Raw genomic sequence first — 20284 nt, forward strand, 5'->3', positions numbered from 1 at the left:
ACAAACACTTTCACTGGGGGAAAGAGTGGGAAGGGGAAGAGAAATGAGGAAAGACTATAAAGAAACAAAGATAGAAAACAGTAAAAGATTAAATAGAATGAAAACAAAAGGGGTTGAGTGGGGTCGAGCTAATCATTTGTTGTTGAATTCGTGTTGAGACCGGAAAACTGTAAAGTGCCTAGCTGGAAGATGAGATGCTGCTCCTGCAGTTTGCATTGAGCTTCACTGGAACACTGCAGCGGGCCAAGGAAAGACATGTGGGCATGGGAGTAGGATTGTTGTTAAAATGGCAAGCAACCAGAAGGTTAAGATCCTGACTGCGCACAGACCAAAAGGTGCTCAGCAAAACGATCACCCAGTCTACACTTGGTCTCTGATATAAAGACGACTGCGCTGGGAGCAGCAAATAAATACACAAATTGACTGAGATGCAAGTGAAATGCTGCTTAACCCAGAATGAATGTTTTGGACCTTGGATGGTGAGCATGGAAGAGGTGAAGGGACAGGTGTTAGACCTTCTGCAATCCATGGAAAGATACCATGAATGATGGGAGAGATGTTGGGTATAGCAGAGGAGTGGACTAGGTTATCCCAGAGGGAAATGATCTTTGTGGAACGCTGACAGAGGGAGTCAAGGAAAGATGTGTTTGGTGGTGGCATCACGCTGAGTTAGCACTGCTGCTTCACAGCGCCAGGGATCCAGGTTCAATTTCCAGCTTGAGTCTGTGTGGAGCTTGCACGTTCTCCCAGTGTCTGTGTGGGTTTCCTTCGGGTGCTCCGATTTTCTCCCACATTCTGAAAGATGTGCTAGTTAGGTGCATTATCCCGAATAGGCGCCAGTCTGTGGCAACTAGGGGAATTTCACAGTAACGTCATTGCAGTGTTAGCATAAGCCTTACATGTGATTAATAAATAAACTTTAACGTCAGATAGTAGGCAACTTTTCAAAGGCCCACAGGCAACGAAGAGCTCAAAGAAGAGGCAATGAAGACTTAGTGCGTGACAGACCATTTCAGGCTCCCTCACTGGAAATGGGAAGCAGAGATGCCAATCACATCTTTCTTTAAGCAGATGTAGGATACCAATTGCAATTTAAGAAGTCATTGTTTGTGGTGTTGGCTCAGTTTCCTATATGCGTGAAGTAAACTGAATCACTACAGAGGAGCTATCCATACAGCAACCAATACCACATCTGCATTTCAAGCTGTCAATTGTTCCATGGTTCAACTAACATGAACCGCACAGTGATCATACTGACTGGCAGCAGATGGATTAGGTTCCTCAATGCCAGCGCTTTTGCTCATTTCAAAGCTCTCTGAAATCAGATTCCACATCCAGCTGGGGTCCAGTAAGTACGAAGAATGACGACACTTCCGGCAGAACCAGGGAGAGGTGGTGGTTATTTTCCCGCAGGGCAGCTAATCTATTCACAATCTTAACTCAAACTATCCCAGTATGCTGAATCATGGGAGGTTAAACAAACAAGGTGCCTACGTCACCTGCAGTATCTAGTACAGCAGCTTTGGTTTCCTGGTCTTCCTTGTAGACTGCAGCCACCTTCAGAAATGTTTGGACAACTTTTTCCGCATCTGATAGATCGATCTGTGAAGACAACATCCAAAAGGAAAAAGCTTGCATTTATTTAAATTAAACTCCATCTGCCATTCGTCAGCCCACTGGCCCAATTGATCAAGATCCCGCTGCAATCCAAGATAACCTTCTTTCCTGTCCACTACACCAATCTTAGTGTCACCTGCAAACTTACTAACCACGCCTCCTATGTTCTCACTCAAATCATTAATATAAATGACAAACAACAGTGGACCCAGCAACAATCCCTGAGGCACACCACTGGTCACAGGCCTCCAGTTTGAAAAACTACTCTTTACAAAACACCCTTTGGCTTCTGTCATCAAGCCAATTTTGTATCCATTGGCTACCTCACCCTGGATCCCATGAGATTTAACCTTATGCAACAACCTACCATGCGGTACCTTGTCAAAGGCCTTGCTAAAGTCCATGTAAACATCAATTGCACTGCCCTCATCTACCTTCTCGATTACCCCTTCAAAAAACTCAAATATGAGAGATATGATTTTCCACTCAAAGCCATGCTGACTGTCCCTTATCAGTTCTTGTGCCTCTAAATGCCTGTAGATCCTGTCTCTCAAAATACCTTCCAACAATTTACCCACTACAGATGTCAGGCTCACCAGCCTAGTTCCCAGGTTTTTCCCTGCAGCCCTTTTTTAAAAAGAGGCACAACATTTGCCACTCTCCAATCTTCAGGCACCTCACCCATGACTATCGATAATTCAAATATCTCTGCTAGGGGACCCACAATTTTTTCCCTAGTCTCCCACATTGTCCTGGAATACATTTCATCAGGTCCTGGAGATTTATCTACCATGGTGCGCTTCAAGACTTCCAGCACCTCAATCTCCATGCTTAATCCTATTCCCTCAAAATATTTACCACCCTCTCCTGAAGAGATCAGCTTGTGCTTAGGTAAGATTTAAAAGCTGTGATGGTCATTCCTTTTGTGGGGAGGGAGGTGGAGAGACTAGAAAGTGAGTACCAACAGGCTACATAATCAAACCTGACTCTAGTTAAGCTCTCACATGGCATTTTATGGATGGTCTAGCAGTGATCAGAATATCCAGACTGGATCTTTCCTCCTTTTCTTTCCCAGGGATGCCAAGTAGTCAGAGCTTTATAGCACAAAAAGCAGCCCTTTGGCCCATCATGTCTGCATTGTCAAGCACCTATCGATTCTAATCACATTTTCTAGCACTTGTTCTGTAGCCACGTATGCAATGGCATTTCAAATGCTCCTTAAATCTTGAGGGCTCCTAGCTCTGTCGCACCTTCAGATAGTGAGTTCCAAATTCCCATCACTTTGGGTGAAAAGGTTTTTTGTTTTCAAAATCCCCTCTAAGTATCCTACCCCTTACCTTAAATCTAGTCCCCCTGATTACTGATCTCTCTAAAGGGAAAAAAGGTTCTTCCCATCAAATTTGTGTCCCTCATAATTTTGTACACCTCAGTCAGGTCCCACCTCAATCCTCTCTGCTCTAAGGAAAGCAACCCCAGTCTAACCAGCCTCTCTTCAGAGCTGAAACATCCAGTCCAGGCAACATCCTGGTGAATCTCCTCTGCATCCTCTAGTGCATTCACATCCTTCTATAGTGTGGCTGCCAGAACTGCACACTGTACTCTAGCCCAAGTGTTTTATACAGCACTATCATTACTGCCCAGCTCTTACATTCAATGCCCCAGCTAATAAAGGCAAGTATCCCATATATCTTCTTAGCCATCTTACGCCCCGTCTACATCAATGGGGATGAAGTAGAAAGGAAGTTTTTAGGTGTCCAGATCACTAACTTATCCTGGTCCCCCCATGCCAACACTACAGTTCAGAAAGCCCAACACCTCCACTTTCCCAGAAGATAAAGAAAATTTGGCGTATCAGCTACAACTCCCACCAGCTTTACAGATGCACCAAAGAAAGCATTCTTTCTGATTGTATCTCAGCTTGGTATAGCTCCTGCTCTGGCCAAGGCCACAAGAAACTACAAAAGATCGTGAATGTAGTCCAGTCCGTCATGCAAACCAGCCTCCTATCCACTGACTCTGTCTACAATTCCCATTGTCTTGGCAAAGCAACTAGCATAATTAAGGACCCCAATCACCCCGGTCACTCTCTCTTCCATCATCTTCTGTTAGGAAAAGATACAGAAATCTGAGATCACTTACCAACCGACTCAAGAACAGCTTCTTCCCTGCTGCAGTCAGACTTTTGAATGGACTTGCCTTGCATTAAGTTGATCTTTCTCTACACTAGCTATAACTGTAACACTACATTTTGCACTCTCTTCTTTCTTTCTATGAACGATATGTTTTGTCTGTATAGTGTGCAAGAAACAATACTATATTAATACATGTGACAATAACCAAAGCAAATCATTTACCTGCCCTGCTGCCTTTAGGGATCTTTGGACATGCACCTCAAGGTCTCTCTGGTTCTCTGTTCTTCCCAGAATCATATTGTTCATTGTGTATTCCTTTGCCTTGTTAGTCCTCAAAATGCATCACGTCACACTTTTTAGGGTTAAGTTCCATTTGCCACTGTCCTGCCCAGGTCTACCTCATCCTGTAATCCAAGGCTTTGCTCCTCACTATTCACCACATCAGCAATTTTCTCCTCATCTGCAAATTTACTGAGCATACATCTCCCACAATCACATCTACATCACACCAGAAACAGCAATGGTCCCAGCTCCAATTGCTGTGGTCCACCACTGGACACACTCATTATTGCAGGGACAGATTTCTTCTTGAAGAATTAGCCCGTGATTACCTGGTTGGCAAAGGAAGGCAAACTGACTAAAACATCTTTCAGTCTGTGCTGTTACCTTGAGTGGAGTGGCTTAAAGAATATTACAATTTGCATTAGATTGGAGGAAAACTAGGCAAGTTCCCACTTTCGTCCCATGATATCTGATGGAAAGATGGCCTTGGGTGAGAAATAAATCACGCTCCGTTTCATGACCTCCATTTACAACCGAGTCTGGCAACCCATCAACTCACTACATACATGAATATATATGTGAAAATTAGTAATTTTAGTGAGGCAATGTGTTGATAAAGAAAACACAAGCTATGCTGCCAGTACCTGTTGCAGAATCAGATGCGACCGTTTAGATCCCAGTTTAAGGAGTTTATCTGGAGATGGAAAAGACAAGAATGCGGCGGCTTCTGATGTCGGAGCAACTGAGATGGTTTTCTAGAAAAAAAAATCAAAAAGCAATTAGCGAGAAGCACAGAACAGAACTGGAGGACAGACTGATCTATCGGCTTCTTTTCCAGCAATGGTTAAAAACAGGGTGTTAGAACCAGATCAGTACAGGTCAATAAAAGTATCGCCCTGCCCAGTCTCCTAACTTCCATAATGCAAAATACCCATAACTCACGCCAGTTATCTTTTCCGAAACCAGCTTCCTTCCACTCATTCACCATCTCCGAGCTCACTGACCTACAGGGGCTCCGACACCATTAAATCATCTTCCTCACATCTATATCCTCTACTCCCAAACAAGGCTGGTCTCACATCCATTATCCTATTGGGCACTGTGCCTTCAGCTGAGGGGACTCCTTCCCCAGACATTTTGGCCTCCCTCTCCAATTTTTAAACATGCTCTTTACAACCCATCTCGGATCAAATTTTTAAGTTAACCCCTTTCTATTTTTGGCTCACTGCCCATCTTTTTATTTCGCCAAGATGTCACTGGTGGAGAATTTATTGAGGCAGCAAACCAGGGTGGTGCTGGAGACATCAATCCAGCAAATGAAGAGATAACCAAAGGCAAACCTCATTGCATCATTAGTTTGTTAACTGACTCAATAATTCTAGACTATTGTGTTGTGCCTTTTTGACTAAGAGTTGATGCAGAATAGGACATCTTTTCTGATAAGCATCAAGGCCAGGTTTGGGTGCAGATTAAGACTGAATCTACTCTACTCCATTAATATCTCAGCCCTAGTGTTGAAAGAACATTTGCTCATGTGGTACTGTTTCCTTTCCCATACCAGCCACCCTGTGGTCACTTACTGGTGCAGTAGGGGCTAGCTCTCAGTCATGGCTCTGAAACTGCCTCAGAATAAGAATGGATTAAATTAAAAGACATTTGAGGGGCTTTATCCATTGGGTTGGTTACATTTCTGTGCATTTCGATCTTCATGTCTGTTCCTTGTTGTAATTAAGGTAACACAAGGCAGAAATCAACACCTGAAGCAGAGGTCAGAAAATTGAAATTGAATGCCAGCTGGTGGAACATGTAGAGGAGCAGTGGGTTTTTGTACCAAACCATTATGTAATGTACAGAATGGTTTATGCACATAATTATTTTATTAACACACCTCAGGCCATCAAGGGGGAGAGGCTGTACAGTTAGAGGTCGAGTGACTGACTGAATGGGAAGAAATCATAAGATGCGCTAAAAATGGCAGTACTGACCCTATGTCTACTTTCCTTCACTTTTGCTTACACACCAGAAAGTGGCTTGCAATTCTCTCTGGAAAACAGAACTCAAAGTAGAAGGTATTACAAAAGTGAAGTCTTAAGAGGTTTCAAAAAAGTTAACTTTTTTTTTTCAATTTTAACTAACCGAACGCCAGTAATTTAATACAAAATCCTTCCTTGTTTCAGAATCCCCACTCCCTTCCTAACAAGGAAACCCTCCCCCCACCCCCCTCAGAGGATTCTCCCTGGCCATCCTTTGGCAACCACAAACCTCAAGTTTCCTATACCTTCATGCTTTTAAAACCCCAACTTATCACTTAGTAATTCTAATTTACCGGAATAACCTCTAATCTTATGAAGCTTGGTGGTGCGATAGATTATGGGGTATTGCATTGGTTTCCTCAAGGCTTACCACAGATGGTTGGACTATCAATTGATCAACTGGTGATGCTTTCTCTTGCTCCTGCTCTTCGTCTTCTTCTCCACCACCTCCTTCTTCATCTTCATCTTCCTCTTCATCTTCCAAGTCATCATCATCATCATCCTCCTCATCATCATCCCCATCACTTTCATCATCACTTTAATAGCAAAGAGAACTGTATTAACGTTGCTCAACATAACAACGTTCTGCCTGAATACACAAGGAAGTCAAGCATACAAAGTTCTAATGAGGGGAATAGCGGCTTGTGATTATTTGAATAGACTGGCAAATCAGAGGCCTGAATTAATAATCCCAAGACCTGAACTTGAACTGCACCACAGCAGCTGGAGACTAATTCAGTTAAATAAACCTGAAAGAAGAAGCTAATATCTGTAATAGTGACCATTTATACACTAGATTGTTGTAAAAACCAACAAACTGGTTCATGCAGGTGCTTTGGGGAAGGAAATGTGCCATCTTTGCCTGGTCTGACCTACATGTGACTCCAGACCCACAGCAATGCAGTTGATTCTCATTTGCCAAGCAAGTTATTTAGCTGCAATCAAGCAGGTAGCTCACCACCACCTCGAAGGTGAAGAGAGATAGGCAACGGACGTCATTCTGGCCAGTGACACACACATTCCAACAATTAATTCCTCTAGCATTTTAAAACACTACCTAGTAGCTAAATGGTCCTGCTCTCCCACTGACTATTTTGAACAATAGTGGAGAACTAATAGTGGAGAGAGTCAATGCAGTCTTTGAAATGAAAATGTGAGCTTAGGTTAGGACAGGACTTAAGTTTATTTGTTAGTGTCACAAGTAGGCTTACATTAACACTGCAATGAAGTTACTGTGAAAAGCCTCTAGTCACCACACACTGGCACCTGTTGGGTACACCGAGGGAGAATTTAACGAGCACATCTTTCAGACTGTGGGAGGAAACTGCAGAACACGGGGAGAATGTGCAGACTCCAGACAGTGACCCAAGACGGAAACCGAAGCTGGGTCCCTGGTGCCGAGAGGGAACAGTGCTAACCATGCTGTCTTTGTGGTTTTACCTGTACTGCTTGATGTAAATGCTGGGTACATGAAATGGGGAAAAGTTTCATTTACTTGCACCAATAATTGTCATAGTGAGACTTTTAAAGTCTTTTTTTTTGGGGGGGGGGGGGGGCAGTGTTGAGTAAACAACAATAAAACAGAAGAACAATGGCCAAAAATTTCTCAGCTAGATTAGGATTATGATGTTCATTTTGTACCTCCATAGACTGAGGGCTAGGAAAGAAAGAAGCTTAGCTTGAATACCCTCCAGTCAAACTATTTGACCACTTTCGCACTGAAAGTTTGCACGTGGCCACTTGAGATGGCAACTGCTACAAGAGCAAAAACCTGCACCTCAATACAAGTGCATGCTTTTAAGAGAGGAAAAATTGGAGGTGAAATCTCCTTGGTGAGGCTGTAAGAATATGTATATAATATCGTCCACTTAAGATTTATACTCTAGGCAGAAACTTTTAATCCAAAAGTCTGCATTATGTTCTCCTGAGACACAATTTGAGATGGAATAGATATTTACCATTCTTAATGGCCACAAGTACACTACTGACTTGCACAACCTATCTTAACAAGTTATAAAGAACTGAAGACCTCAGATTTGATCAAATGGTTTAATTTTTAAAGTTTCAAAATTTGTTAGTGTCACAAGTGGATTTACATTAATTAACACCGCAGTGAAGTCAGTGAAAATCCTCTAGTTGCCACACTCTCACGCCTGTTCGGATACACTGAGGGAGAATTTAGCACGGCTAACACACCTAACCAGCACATCTTTTAGATTGAGGGGGGGAAACTGGAGCACCCGGAGGAAAGTCCAACAGATGAGGAGGTGGGGGGTAGAAAACAGACTTTCTACCTGCCAGCATGGACTGTTACCATTTATTTTTCCTTTTTGTCTGTTACTTATTCAATTAGAGATTTTGAGAGCACATGCAGATAAAAAGGAATGGCATTCCTAAAATCTTTCTGGAATCCTTTCTCAATGGAAAATTAGCAGTTCTGCAAGAGATGAACCACTGCCATATATGGTATAAGTAATTAAACAGATCAGGTTGATAAACTGATTGTGGGTGAATGCCACCTGTAAGCTCAATGGAGAGTGCAGCCTACAGTCCTCCAGGATTATGGTAACTACTTATTTTTATGATAAATACCAACTGGAAAGGAAATGCTAACACCAACACCAGGACATTAAGAATGGGTCAGGGCAGATGACACAATGAGAAGCTAGCTAGCGGAGGAAAATCTGACATATTGGATTGATGAGCAAGAAGGTGATGTTTTGAAAGAGAGATCGGCATGGTAGAGTGTTGCATACATTCTATTAAGGAAGAAAACTAAATAGACAGAAGTTAGAAACCAGCTAAAATTGAAGAGGAGATCCTGAAGAGGAAAACAGAATTGGTGCAAAACATTTTGGTGCAATAAAAGGATAAGGTCAGCCAAAATATAATTGATGAAAAAAATCCAGAGAAACAGCAAATATTTTACCAATACAAGTGTTTTATCAAATCTTTGGCCAGATTTAAAAACTGTAATAAGTTTGGATATGCACGATAGAGATAAACTGCAAATGGCAAATGAAGACATTTCATTAAACCTAACATAGTCCTAATTTTTAGGTTGAGGTGGACAGTGGTTAGCGCTGCTGCCTCACAGCACCAAGGACCTGGGTTCAATTCCTGGCTTGGGTCACTGTCTGTGCAGAGTCTGCATGTTCTCCCGATGTCCGCAAGGGTTTCCTCCCACAGTCCAAAAGACATGCTAGTTAGGGTGCATTAGCCATGCTAAATTCTTCCTCAGTGTACCTGAATAGATGCTGGAGTGTGGCAACAAGAGAATTTTCACAGTAACTTAATTGTGGTGTTAATATAAGCCTTACTTGCGACACTAATAAAGACACTTTAGGTTGCAACCCATCACCTTCTCTGATTCACCGTTTCATACATTATTCCAAATCCTTGAAAACAAGCTTCAGTTGCTGCAGTGGTTTTATTTCTTGCCTTTGTGATCCTGACCCCAAGAGTTCATCCAAAAAGGCATGGCTTTAACACAGCCCCATGAAACGTAGATCAGACAAAACGGGTTTCATCAGGATTTTAAAATTATTTCAGCATAAAGGAAATTGTTAAAGGCAGTGTGTGACCCAGAGAGGAGTGGATTGGTGATTTGCAGATAATCTGGGAATAATGACACAGTTCAAGTACTTTGCACTAGTGTTTACGCAAGTGAAGGATACAGAAGATGTAGCAAATCTGAGCTGGCAGAGGACAGGATTAGCAATTATTATTATTAAAGGAAAACAAAGCATCAAGACTGACAGAATACATACAAAATCTTGAGGGTGGTGGAGGAAGGAAAATGTCACGGTTCTCAAAATTGTACTTCAGGATTCTCAGGTGTGGATCAGCGCCAAAGAAGTGCTCGTTTTTAAAATGACCGACGGAGCTAACACATGTAATTACAGATCAGTTAGTTTAACATCCGCAGTAGGGAAAGTGTCAGAAGGAGGAAATTACAACACATTGAATAAAAAATCATTAGAAGCAATGAGTATGGATTTTAAGAGCAACAATGCTTGACAAACCTCAAAAGAAAAATCTTTGAAGTGGTAACAGACATGTGAAACTGGGGGCAGGAGTTGGAAACACAGTGGATAGATATTAGGACAGCCTTTGATAAGTTATCATAAAAAAAGTAAAGTTTATTTATTAGCACAAGCTAGCTTACATTAACACTACAACGAAGTGGAGTGCAACACAGGTGGAGATAGTGGTCAAGGCGACATATTGCATGCTTGCCTTCATCGGCCAGGGCACTGAGTTTCAAAATTGGCAAGTCATGTTGCAGCTTTACAGAACCTTAGTTAGGCCGCACTTGAAATATAGTGTTCAATTCTGGTGGCCACACTACCAGAAGGATGTGGAGGCTTTGCAGAGGGTTACAGAAAAGATTTACCAGGATGTTGCCTGGTATGGAGGGCATTAGCCACGAGGAGACATTGGAGAAACTTGGTTTGTTCTCACTGGAACAGAGGTTGAGGAGCGACCTGATAGAAGTCTACAAGATTGAGAGGGGCATGGACAAAGTGGATAGTCAGAGGTCTGCCCCCCACCTCCCCCATCCCCAAGATGGGAGAGTCCATTACTAGGGGGCATAGGTTTAAGGTGCGAGGGGCAAGGTTTAAAGGAGATGTATAAAGCAAGTGTGTCTTTTTTTTAAAAACAGAGGGCAGTGGATGCCTGAAACTCACTGCCATGGGGAGGTAGTGGAAGCAGGTGCGATAATGAGTTAAGGGGCGTTTTGACAAATACATGACTAGGACGGGAATAGAAAATATGATCCCCGGAAGGTTTTAGTTCAATAGGGCAGCATGGTCGATACAGGCTTGGAGGACTGAAAGGCCTTGTTGTAATTTTCTTGGTTCTTTGAAGTTAATCCTAATCGCCAGACTCTGATGCTTGTAAATCACCACACTCCAGTGCCTGTTCGGGTACACCGAGGGAGAATTTAGCATGGCCAATGCACCTAACCATCACATCTTTCAGACTGTGGAAGGAAATCCATGCAGACATGGGGAGAATGTGCAAACTCCACACAGGCAGTGACCCAAACTGGGAATCAAACTGGCACCCAGACGCAGCAGTGCTAACCACTTTGCCACCGGATATTTAAGGGAAATGCAGTTGGGAGAGGGTGGGATAGTAAAACTGGACTGGTATTCTTCAAAAGGGGAACCAAAAAGTCAAGGATAGCTTTTTGTTTTTAAAGTAGGCGGTGGCGATCCACAGTACAGTTCTGGGGCCACTTCTGCTCATTGTGTGCATCAGTGGCTCAGACACAGGCATAGGAAGTGTTGTGAGATCTGCTGATGATAGTAAAAATAGGAGTTACTTGTTTATTTTCTTCAAAGAGCAGACAGAGGAAGTTACAAAGGGGCAACTGATAAGATGTGGAGCAGGTTACAAAGTAGCAAGAGGCAATTCTACCACAAAGTGCGAGGCGAAACATTTTGGTTAAAATGAGTAACAGGAATGATTTGTTCAGAAGAGAAGATATTGCGGAAAAGTCAAGGGACTTGGTACAAGTTATTAGGATTACAATTATCCTAAGGTAACAAATTTAAAAGCTCGCAACACCAGGATAAAGTCCAACAGGTTTATTTGGTATCGCGAGCTTTCGGAGAGATGCTCCTTCATCAGATAAGTGACCTGATCAAAAAGCAGCGCTCCGAAAGCTCGTGATATGACATAAACCTGTTGGACTTTAACCTGGTGTTGAGACACTTTACTGTGCCCACCCTAGTCTAATGCTGGCACCTCCACATCAAATTTAAAAGTTGAACCTACACAATATTCTGATGTGTGTAGTAACGCCACTGTACCAAAAGTTTTAGAGAGGGTGCAATGAGAATTCACCAGCTGCTTGGCATGAGAAAATACAAAGCTAAGACTTTTCCCCATTAGAAAAATGCAGCTTTTGGAGGGAAATTCTCAAATTCATAATTATGGAATGACAGGAGAGTATAAATAGCAGTGACTGGGGATGAGAGGCCATAGATAGAGGCTTCAATAATGGGCGATTTAGACAGTGGAACTTGCTGACAATTGTGAAAATGCAGAAATCACTTTCAGGGATAGAGGTCGTAATTGTGTACACCGGTGTGTAGAGTGGATAGGTGGATGCAGGGATGTGAGAACAGACTGAGTAAATGTATTAGGACTAATTTCTCACATGAAGGGTAAATGCCAACATGGATTAACTGGAGGGAATAGCCCACTTTCATGTTGTCCATAGGAACAGAAGTGGACCATTCAGGCTCTCGAGTCGACTGTGATTCAGCTCATTCCTGATTCAAAACTTTTTAAATGACTGATCAGATTACCACAAACTCTTCTAAATTCAGAAGAATAGAAACCAAGTTTATACAACTTGTCTGTGTGATTTGGGCACTACGGCAGTTAGCACTACTGCCTCAGTGCCAAGGACCTGGGGCCAATTTCCCAACACTCTGGAGTTTGCATGTTCTCCCCATGTCTGCATGGGTTTCCTCTGGGTGCTCCGGTTTTCTTCCTCAATCCAAAGATGTGAGGGTTAGGTTGTTTGGCCATGGTAAATTGCCCCTTAGTGTCCTGTGATGCATAGGTTAGAGGGATTACAACTTTCTTCAGGGATGATACTCAAATATGTGGGGTTACGGGGATAAGGCTCAAGTGGGATTGTTGTTGGTACAGACTCGATGGGCTGAATGGCCTCCTTCTGCACTGTTAGGTTTATACGATTTAATGTTATCATGCTGATGAATCAATGCTGGACTCTCTCTAAACATAAACGGGTGCCAGACCCCTTATCCGATGCTCCAGATTCTGGAAACACAAAAACAGAAGATGGGAGCAGGAGGAGGCCATTTGGCCCTAAGAGCCTGCTCCGCCATTCGTTATGATCTTGGTTGATCGTCCAAATCAATAGATTATGGACAAAAAGCAGGATTAGGCTTTAATCCCATTTTCCCAAGTGCTATATCTAGCTGCCTCTCGAATACATTCAGCATTTTGGCATTGGAAGGAAGGCCCTGAAAACTACAGCCTGTTCTGGAACCAATCCCTCAGGCACCGTTGTCAGCCATATCAAAATCACGGCACACTGATCCTCTGCTCTTTGGGTCCAGGATTGATGGTGGAAGCCAGCCTGATCTGCCCCCATCTTTTCCTTGTCACAGCTTGGTGGCGAAATCAACCTGTTTTCCCCCCTCCCCAGGCAACAAAAATCCAGAAAATCTCCAGATCTGGCCCCGAGCTCTCAGATACAGGATCCGATATCTGTACAACTTTCTTCAGGGATGATACTCAAAGGTGAACAGGACTCATTACAATGGAAGCACAACTTCCTTTTTGCACCCCAGTTCCTTTGAGTAAAGGCCAACGTTCCATTTGCTTCTTGATTTATTTTGTACCCATCAGTTGTTTAAACGATTTGTACATCTGGATTCCCAAATTCCTCTGATTTCCCAACACTGCTGATTTAAAAAAACGACAAGCTATCAAAGATTTTGCATTCATCAGGACAGCTATACAAAACCAACAGTGAAAAGGAACAACAATCCACTTGCCAACTAATCAACACTCTCTTCCCACACAGTATAAACTGTTGATTTATCTTGCAGAGCTGATTCTGATGAGTGCAAGATCAAAAGTTTTAACAGCACGTCACTTTTTTCAGCAATACTCAAGTTCTGTATGACCAAGCGACTATTTAAACAAAACTCAGATCTAACATTTAGGTCTAAAGTACATGACCTCACACTTGCCTACACATTAATCCATCTGTTAATGCTTCACATAGTCTATTTCCTTTTGCAACTTCCTGCCTTAACACTAGCTGCCCCTTGTAGTTTGGTGTCACCCACAAATTTGGATATAAAATTTCCATTCCTTCATCCAAGTTGTTAAAACAAATAAAAGTTGGGGAAATAGAGTAGATAGTTGGGGAGGATGCCTTTCCACATTCTGCTGATCTGAGTATGTAAAAGTGTATTTATTAGTATCACAAATAGGCTTATGTTAACACTGCAATGAAGTTACTGTGAAAACCCCCTAGTCACCACACTCCGGCACCTGCTCTGGTACAGTGAAGGAGAATTTAGCATGGCTAATGCACCTAACCAACATGTGTTTCAGACTGTGGGAGGAAACCCACTCAGACACAGGGAGAATGTGCAGACTCTGCACAGACAGTGACCCACACCAGGAATTGAACCTAAGACCCAGATGCTGTGAGGCAGCAGTGCTACCCACTGTGCCAACTCCTCTCTGGTCTCTGACCTCATAACTAATTTGTAACCCAAGGCTATAAGACATAGGAGCAGAATTAGGCCACTCGGCCCATTAAGTCTGCTCTGCCATTCAATCATGGCTGATTTTTTTTTTTCTCATTCCCATTCTCCTGCCTTTTCCCCCTAACCCCTGGTTCCCTTATCAATCAAGAACCTGTCTTAAAGACACTCAATCACTTCACAGCCTTTTGTGGCAAAGAGTCAACCTAAGTCATAAAGCTACCCTCAATTCCATGCAATAACTTTTCTGGCAACATTCATTTGGATGGAATATTATTGAATGCTTTTCAAATGTTGAAAACATCCAGACACTTGCTTACCTACTTCCACAGTTACTTCCTTAAGTAATTCAGCTGGACTAGTGAGAGATAACTGATTCTTAAAGTCATGCTTAAAGTCTACCTGGTTTCATATTTGCTGAAGTTTCAGTCACGTTAACCACAACAATGCATTTTAGTAGCCTCACCACATATAAAGAAAGTTTACCAAGATTTTCATTCCCATCCGACTTAATAAGGACATTACTAGTCTTCCAGACTAATGGCACAATTCTCGAATAGAGTGTGCTTTGAAAGTTTACAACCAGCACTACTGCGATTTCTATATCTATTTCTTTTAAAAATCCTGGGATGGAAACCAGGTTCTTGCAATTCTTCTCCACCACTGCCTTTTTTTAAAAAGCAGTCATTGAATAGAAATTTCACTCCTTGATTTCTTTTTAGCTTTCCTTCTATGCAATTCTTATCTTTTTCCATGGATCTGCCTTACAGTACTCATTGATACAGGACAAAGATGGCACCAGGCTTTGACGCAATGGACCTCCCGGCAGCATCTGGCATCTAGGTTCATGCAGATAGAATAGTCACCTGGGTGAATTATTGGTGCTACTGGAACAGAAAAATCAGTTAGGATCTCTGAAGGTAGAAAGATATGTTGTTGCTGTACACGTCACTGGATAGGGCTCATTTAGTAAGGAAGGACATTGCTCTTGAATCGACAGAGTTTTGTCCCAACTTACCTGAGGGAGCCCAGCACATCGTGTTTGTTGAAGCTCTCCATAACCTCCTTCAATTGTTCACAACCTTCCTCTCCAAGACAGTTTCCTAGACAGACAAAAGATTTTCTTTTAATAGGTTTAAACAGATACCTGTACAAGCTCCAGGTGAGCACATGGCTTCTAAAACTGGAGCCTTATTATTCATTCCTCCTTTTCACTTTTTTTAAAAAGGACCTTCAGGGGAGGGCTGAGGATTGAAGTGCTGGAAATATTCAGCAGACCAGGCAGGCAGCGTGGGTGGGAGAGAAATTGTATTAATGTTTTGGGTTGAATAAGTCTTCTTCAGAACTGAAGATTCATGATCAACTTGAAATATTAACTGTTTTTCTCTCCACAGATGCCGGTATACGTGTAGAGAATTTACCATTTTCTGTCCCTATAATCGGTTTACACCTTGCTCATCTAGCCACTCTTATTTGCTGAGCCTGTGTTGAGGGATTGGGGGGTGGGGGTGCAGAGGAGATTCACCAGGATGCTGCCTAGATGGAACATGGTGCAAGGAACAATACTTTTCACTGTATGTTAATACATGTGACAATAATAAAATTAAAATCAAATTAAATTTAGGAGAGGTTGGCGAGGCTTGGTTTGTTTTCATCAATTTGGTAGTAAACACCACTAGCTTTTGAAGCGCTGCACCTTCATCAGGTGACCTACACTCATCTGACGAAGGAGTTGCACTCCGAAAGTTAGTGCCGTTTACTACCAAATAAGCCTGTTGGACTTCAACCTGGTGTGGAAAGGCTTCTTACTGTGTTTACCCCAGTCCAACGCCGGCACCTCCACATTTTGTTTTCATCGGACCAGAGAAAGCCAAGAGGCAACCTGATCGAGGTGTAGAAGAATGAGGGGCATGGACAGAGTGGATAAGGAGCAGCTGTTCCCCTGAGGGGACACAGATTCAAGGTGAGGGGTGGGAAACATGAGGAAATCCAGAGGACAGAGAGAGAGACTGCAACAAACTACCCGGGAGGGTGGTAAGAGGCGGAATGCCTCACATCTGGATGAGCATTTGGCACATCATAACATTCAAGGCTATGGGTCAAGTGTAGATAAATGGGATTAGGTGGGAAGTCAGGTGTTTCTCATGAATTAGTGCAGACACAGTGGGCTGAAGGGCCTCTTCTGCACTATGACTCTATGAGAAGGAAGTCCACTGTAATTGCATCACACAAAATATTTAAAAGAAGTGGGTGAGGAAGTTTCAAAATTGTACTATGAGCCTAGAAAATGACCAAAATCCTTATTTCCACATATCCTTTTAAAAATGCTTCCTTTCTTCCTGCATTTTTATTCTAAACACTTACGGATTCTGATCCCACCATTTCTCCACTGTTAAGGCATCAGATGCTTCAACAATTTTCTATAAGAAAAATAATCCAACCTTTCCTTTAATTCTTTTGATGTTCTTAAATTTGAATGCTCTAATCACTGACTCAGGTACCCACACAAACTGCTAAGTCCTTGTTTCCTTTAAAAAAGCTTTCTTATTTAGAATACTTCCACCAGACCACCTTTTATTTTCCAGTTCTAACAGCCATGGAACAAACCCATGTTTGCTCTCTGTGGAATCTGCCGAACCTGTTGAAAGTTTGCATCCTTATTTCAGATCTCTTATAAATGTAGCATTTTGCCTTTGCTCAAACTTGTCTGCTCCAAATGTCAAGACCCCAAGTTTTTCTAGTCTCCCTCATGGCCAAAGCATCTCCTTCCTGATATCATCTTGTTGAATTGCTTCTGTGCAGACAAGACCCTTCATCTGACTTGAAGGGCTGTAGACACAAAGTTAATCCATCTTGCCCTTTCATGTGTTGACCAACCTGCCACACGATTTTTTGCGGAGCAGTCACCCAGTCTGCGCTCGGAACCCCAAAGCAAAGGGGGATCACATTGGGAGCAGCACAAGTTCAAAAGAGGCACGTGTGAATCGCTGCTTCACCTGAAGCAAGGAGTGAATAGGGCAAAGGGCAGGCAATACACCTCCTGCAATTACGTGGAAAGCTGTAACACCTTCCGAAGAGTAGTCGTAGAATCCCTACAGTGCATTTGGCCCATCGAGTCTGTACGGACCACAATCTCACCCAGGCACAATCCCTTTAACCCGAGTTATTTACCCTGCTCATCCCCCTGACATTAAGGGACAGTTTAGTAAGGCTAATCAACCTATCCCACACAGAGTGTGGGAGGAAACCCACGCACACAGGGAGAATGTATAAATTCCACGCAGTGACCTGAGGCCGGAAACGAACCTAGGTCCCCGGTGCTGTGATGCAGCAGTGCTAATCACTGTGCCACTGTATTGCTCACATCAAATCCAATGTTTCCCATTCCATGGATGCTGGCAGGCCAGAGCTTTTCCAGCACTTGTTTTTATTTCATATTTCCAGCATTTTGCTTTACGGAAAGGTGTCGTGTCCATCTTCCTCAGATCGCAGTTCTTAAAGGATGGAAAAGAACTTGCATCCCTTATCTGAATTTGATGAGCACAGAACTGCAAGCCAGGAATTAGAAATCATGCGTACATACCATTTAAATCCAGTTTTTCCAGCAGGGACTTATGTTCCACGGCTTCAGCCACTGTGATGGCAGCATCTTTCCGGATCTCCCCAAACGAGAGGTTCAGTTCCTATATGCAGTTAAATAGTGACAATTAGGGGGATAAAATATTAGATGTAATGAAGATGGAATGAGGTTCATGTGAAACAAACAACCACTCTGACCTGGCAGAATCTGTGGAGGGAGAAACAAGAGTTTACATTTTGAGTCCGTGTGACTGCAACAGAACAAAGACTTTCAGAGGCGTTCATTTGGACTCGAAACATTAACTCTGTTTCTCTCTCCAAAGATGCTGCCTGCTAAGTTTATCCAGCAACTTCTGTTCTTATTTCACATTTCCAGCATCCACACAGAATTTTGTTTTTATATTAACTTTACAAATCTGGGTGTTTAAAGATCATTTATTAGTCACAAGTAAGACTTACATTAACACTGCAAAGAAGTTACTGTGAAATTCCTCCATTCACCATACTCCAACGCCTGTTTGGGTCAATACACCTAACCAGCATATCTTTCAGATGGTGGGAGGGAACCAGAACACTCGGAGGAAACCCACGTAGACACAGGGAGAACATGCAGACGCCACACAAAGTGACCCAAGCCGGGAATCAAACCCAGGTCTCTGGCACTGTGAGGCAGCAGTGCTAACCACTGTGCCACCCATAAATCTGACAGGCCAAATGCAATGCAGGTCTCCAAAGCAGAGGAAGAAGCTACTTCCTTAAGCAAGGTGCCACCAATATTATAATATGTTTAACAATGCTCCTGTTTGATTCTCCTGCTGTAAAGAACTTCACTTTGCAAAGTCGCATGGAAGTTTCTGCTCCCAACTGCAAATCCAATGAACATTGCCAGAAGCGAGTTGGCAGAATCAAGCTGGACTGCAAAAGCAAGGTCTAGACTTTCAGATGAGTTTTAGATGAGCTGCAGACTGAAGAATCACCTACAAGTGTGAGATAGCATTAAAATGTGGCCATGCCCCATTCCTAGACAAATAGGGCAGATGGACAAGTTGGCCTGAAGAAATTGCGCAGATTGCTCTTGATCCAGCTATCAGAAACAGGAATTCCTCTGAATGTCTTTATTCCAATTTCTACATCTGTCTCAGCAAAGTCACACCTATATAGGCAACAGGATCCTTGGTTTAAAGTTTCACTTCATAAAAAAAAAGAAATAGAAGGCCAGTTGGCCGATCAAGCCTGCTCTGCCATTCAATAAAATCAAGGCTGATCGGATTGTCATATCTCCACTTTTCCTGCCTGCTCTTTCCCAACAACCCCTCGACTCCCCCCTCAGATCAAAATTCTGTCTAAAATCGGCCTTGACTATATTCAATGACCTGCCCCACGGGGAAGAGAATTCCAAAAACAGACAACTCGAGAAATAATCCTTGGAGACAATGTGACACTCTTCCAGTAATGCATTGGACTCCATCCAGATTGTACTGAATAACGCTGAAATGTGAACCCACAACCGTTTAATTCAGAAGCACGAATATGAACACACACTGGCAGCAGTTTAAGAAAATGGAGCACGCACCCGGTTTCCTCTTCCCTTCAATACATTCAGAGCAGTTTGGTGGAAAGTACTTTTACACTGTCACCCTTTTTTCTGTTCACATTTGCATTACTTTCTGGCTGAGGGATGCAATCCCAGGTGAGGCAAATGCTCTCCTAGTATGGTTAACAATGCTGGTGGTGATGGGAGGATGGCAGGATGCAGGAGCTACTTTCATTCATTCCAGCAAGGGCCTGTCTTATTTCTAAGTGACTGCATCAGCATGGCAACTCAAAATCAGCAAATCACTCAGTTGAAACAACCCTGCCCTATCCTGTCAACTGGTTATATGTATTTAAATCAGAGTAAATAGTTCTGCATAGGACAGTGATCTCCGGCTCACCAGCACACCAAGACGACACTTCATTATGAATGAGCTTCATCCAGCCTGCATGATGACCACAACAAGTCACTTTATTCTGCTCTTTTCAGTTTCCATAGAAAGGCGGCCATTTGGCCCATCAAGTCTGCACTGACTCTCCAAAAGAGCACCTTACCCAGGACCATCACTCCTGCTCTATTCCTGTAATCCCATGCATTTACCATGGCTAATCCCCTTAATTTACACATCTTGGACTGTAGGAGGAAACCCATGCAGACACAGAACATTGGAACTCTACACGGTCACCCAAAGCCAGAGTTGAACCCGGGTCCCTGGCACTGTGCCACCATGCTGCTCCAATTCATAGCAATCCACAACTTCCTCATAGCAACCACCCCCTGAATTTATATAATGTAATTAATACAATAAACAGGGGAAGGATAAGTTTCAGGAACATT

The 20284-nt window shown here is 42.8% G+C and overlaps 1 protein-coding gene across 3 annotated transcripts in view; it reads right to left on the minus strand.

The window, feature by feature from the left end:
- Positions 1–20284, minus strand: part of rangap1b (Ran GTPase activating protein 1b) — a 65164-nt gene that overhangs the window by 11993 nt on the left and 32887 nt on the right. For all 3 annotated transcript variants that reach the window (XM_080217662.1, XM_080217664.1, XM_080217663.1), the window contains exons 9-13: positions 17918–18017; positions 15353–15437; positions 6435–6600; positions 4676–4786; positions 1500–1602 (exon numbers count right to left, since the gene is read on the minus strand). In XM_080217662.1, the coding sequence (XP_080073788.1) occupies positions 1500–1602; positions 4676–4786; positions 6435–6600; positions 15353–15437; positions 17918–18017 (565 nt within the window). The remainder of the gene's footprint in view (positions 1–1499; positions 1603–4675; positions 4787–6434; positions 6601–15352; positions 15438–17917; positions 18018–20284) is intronic.

This window comes from Carcharhinus amblyrhynchos, chromosome 35 (assembly GCF_965287045.1).
Source record: "Carcharhinus amblyrhynchos chromosome 35, sCarAmb.v2.hapA, whole genome shotgun sequence".
NCBI lineage: Eukaryota > Metazoa > Chordata > Chondrichthyes > Carcharhiniformes > Carcharhinidae > Carcharhinus > Carcharhinus amblyrhynchos.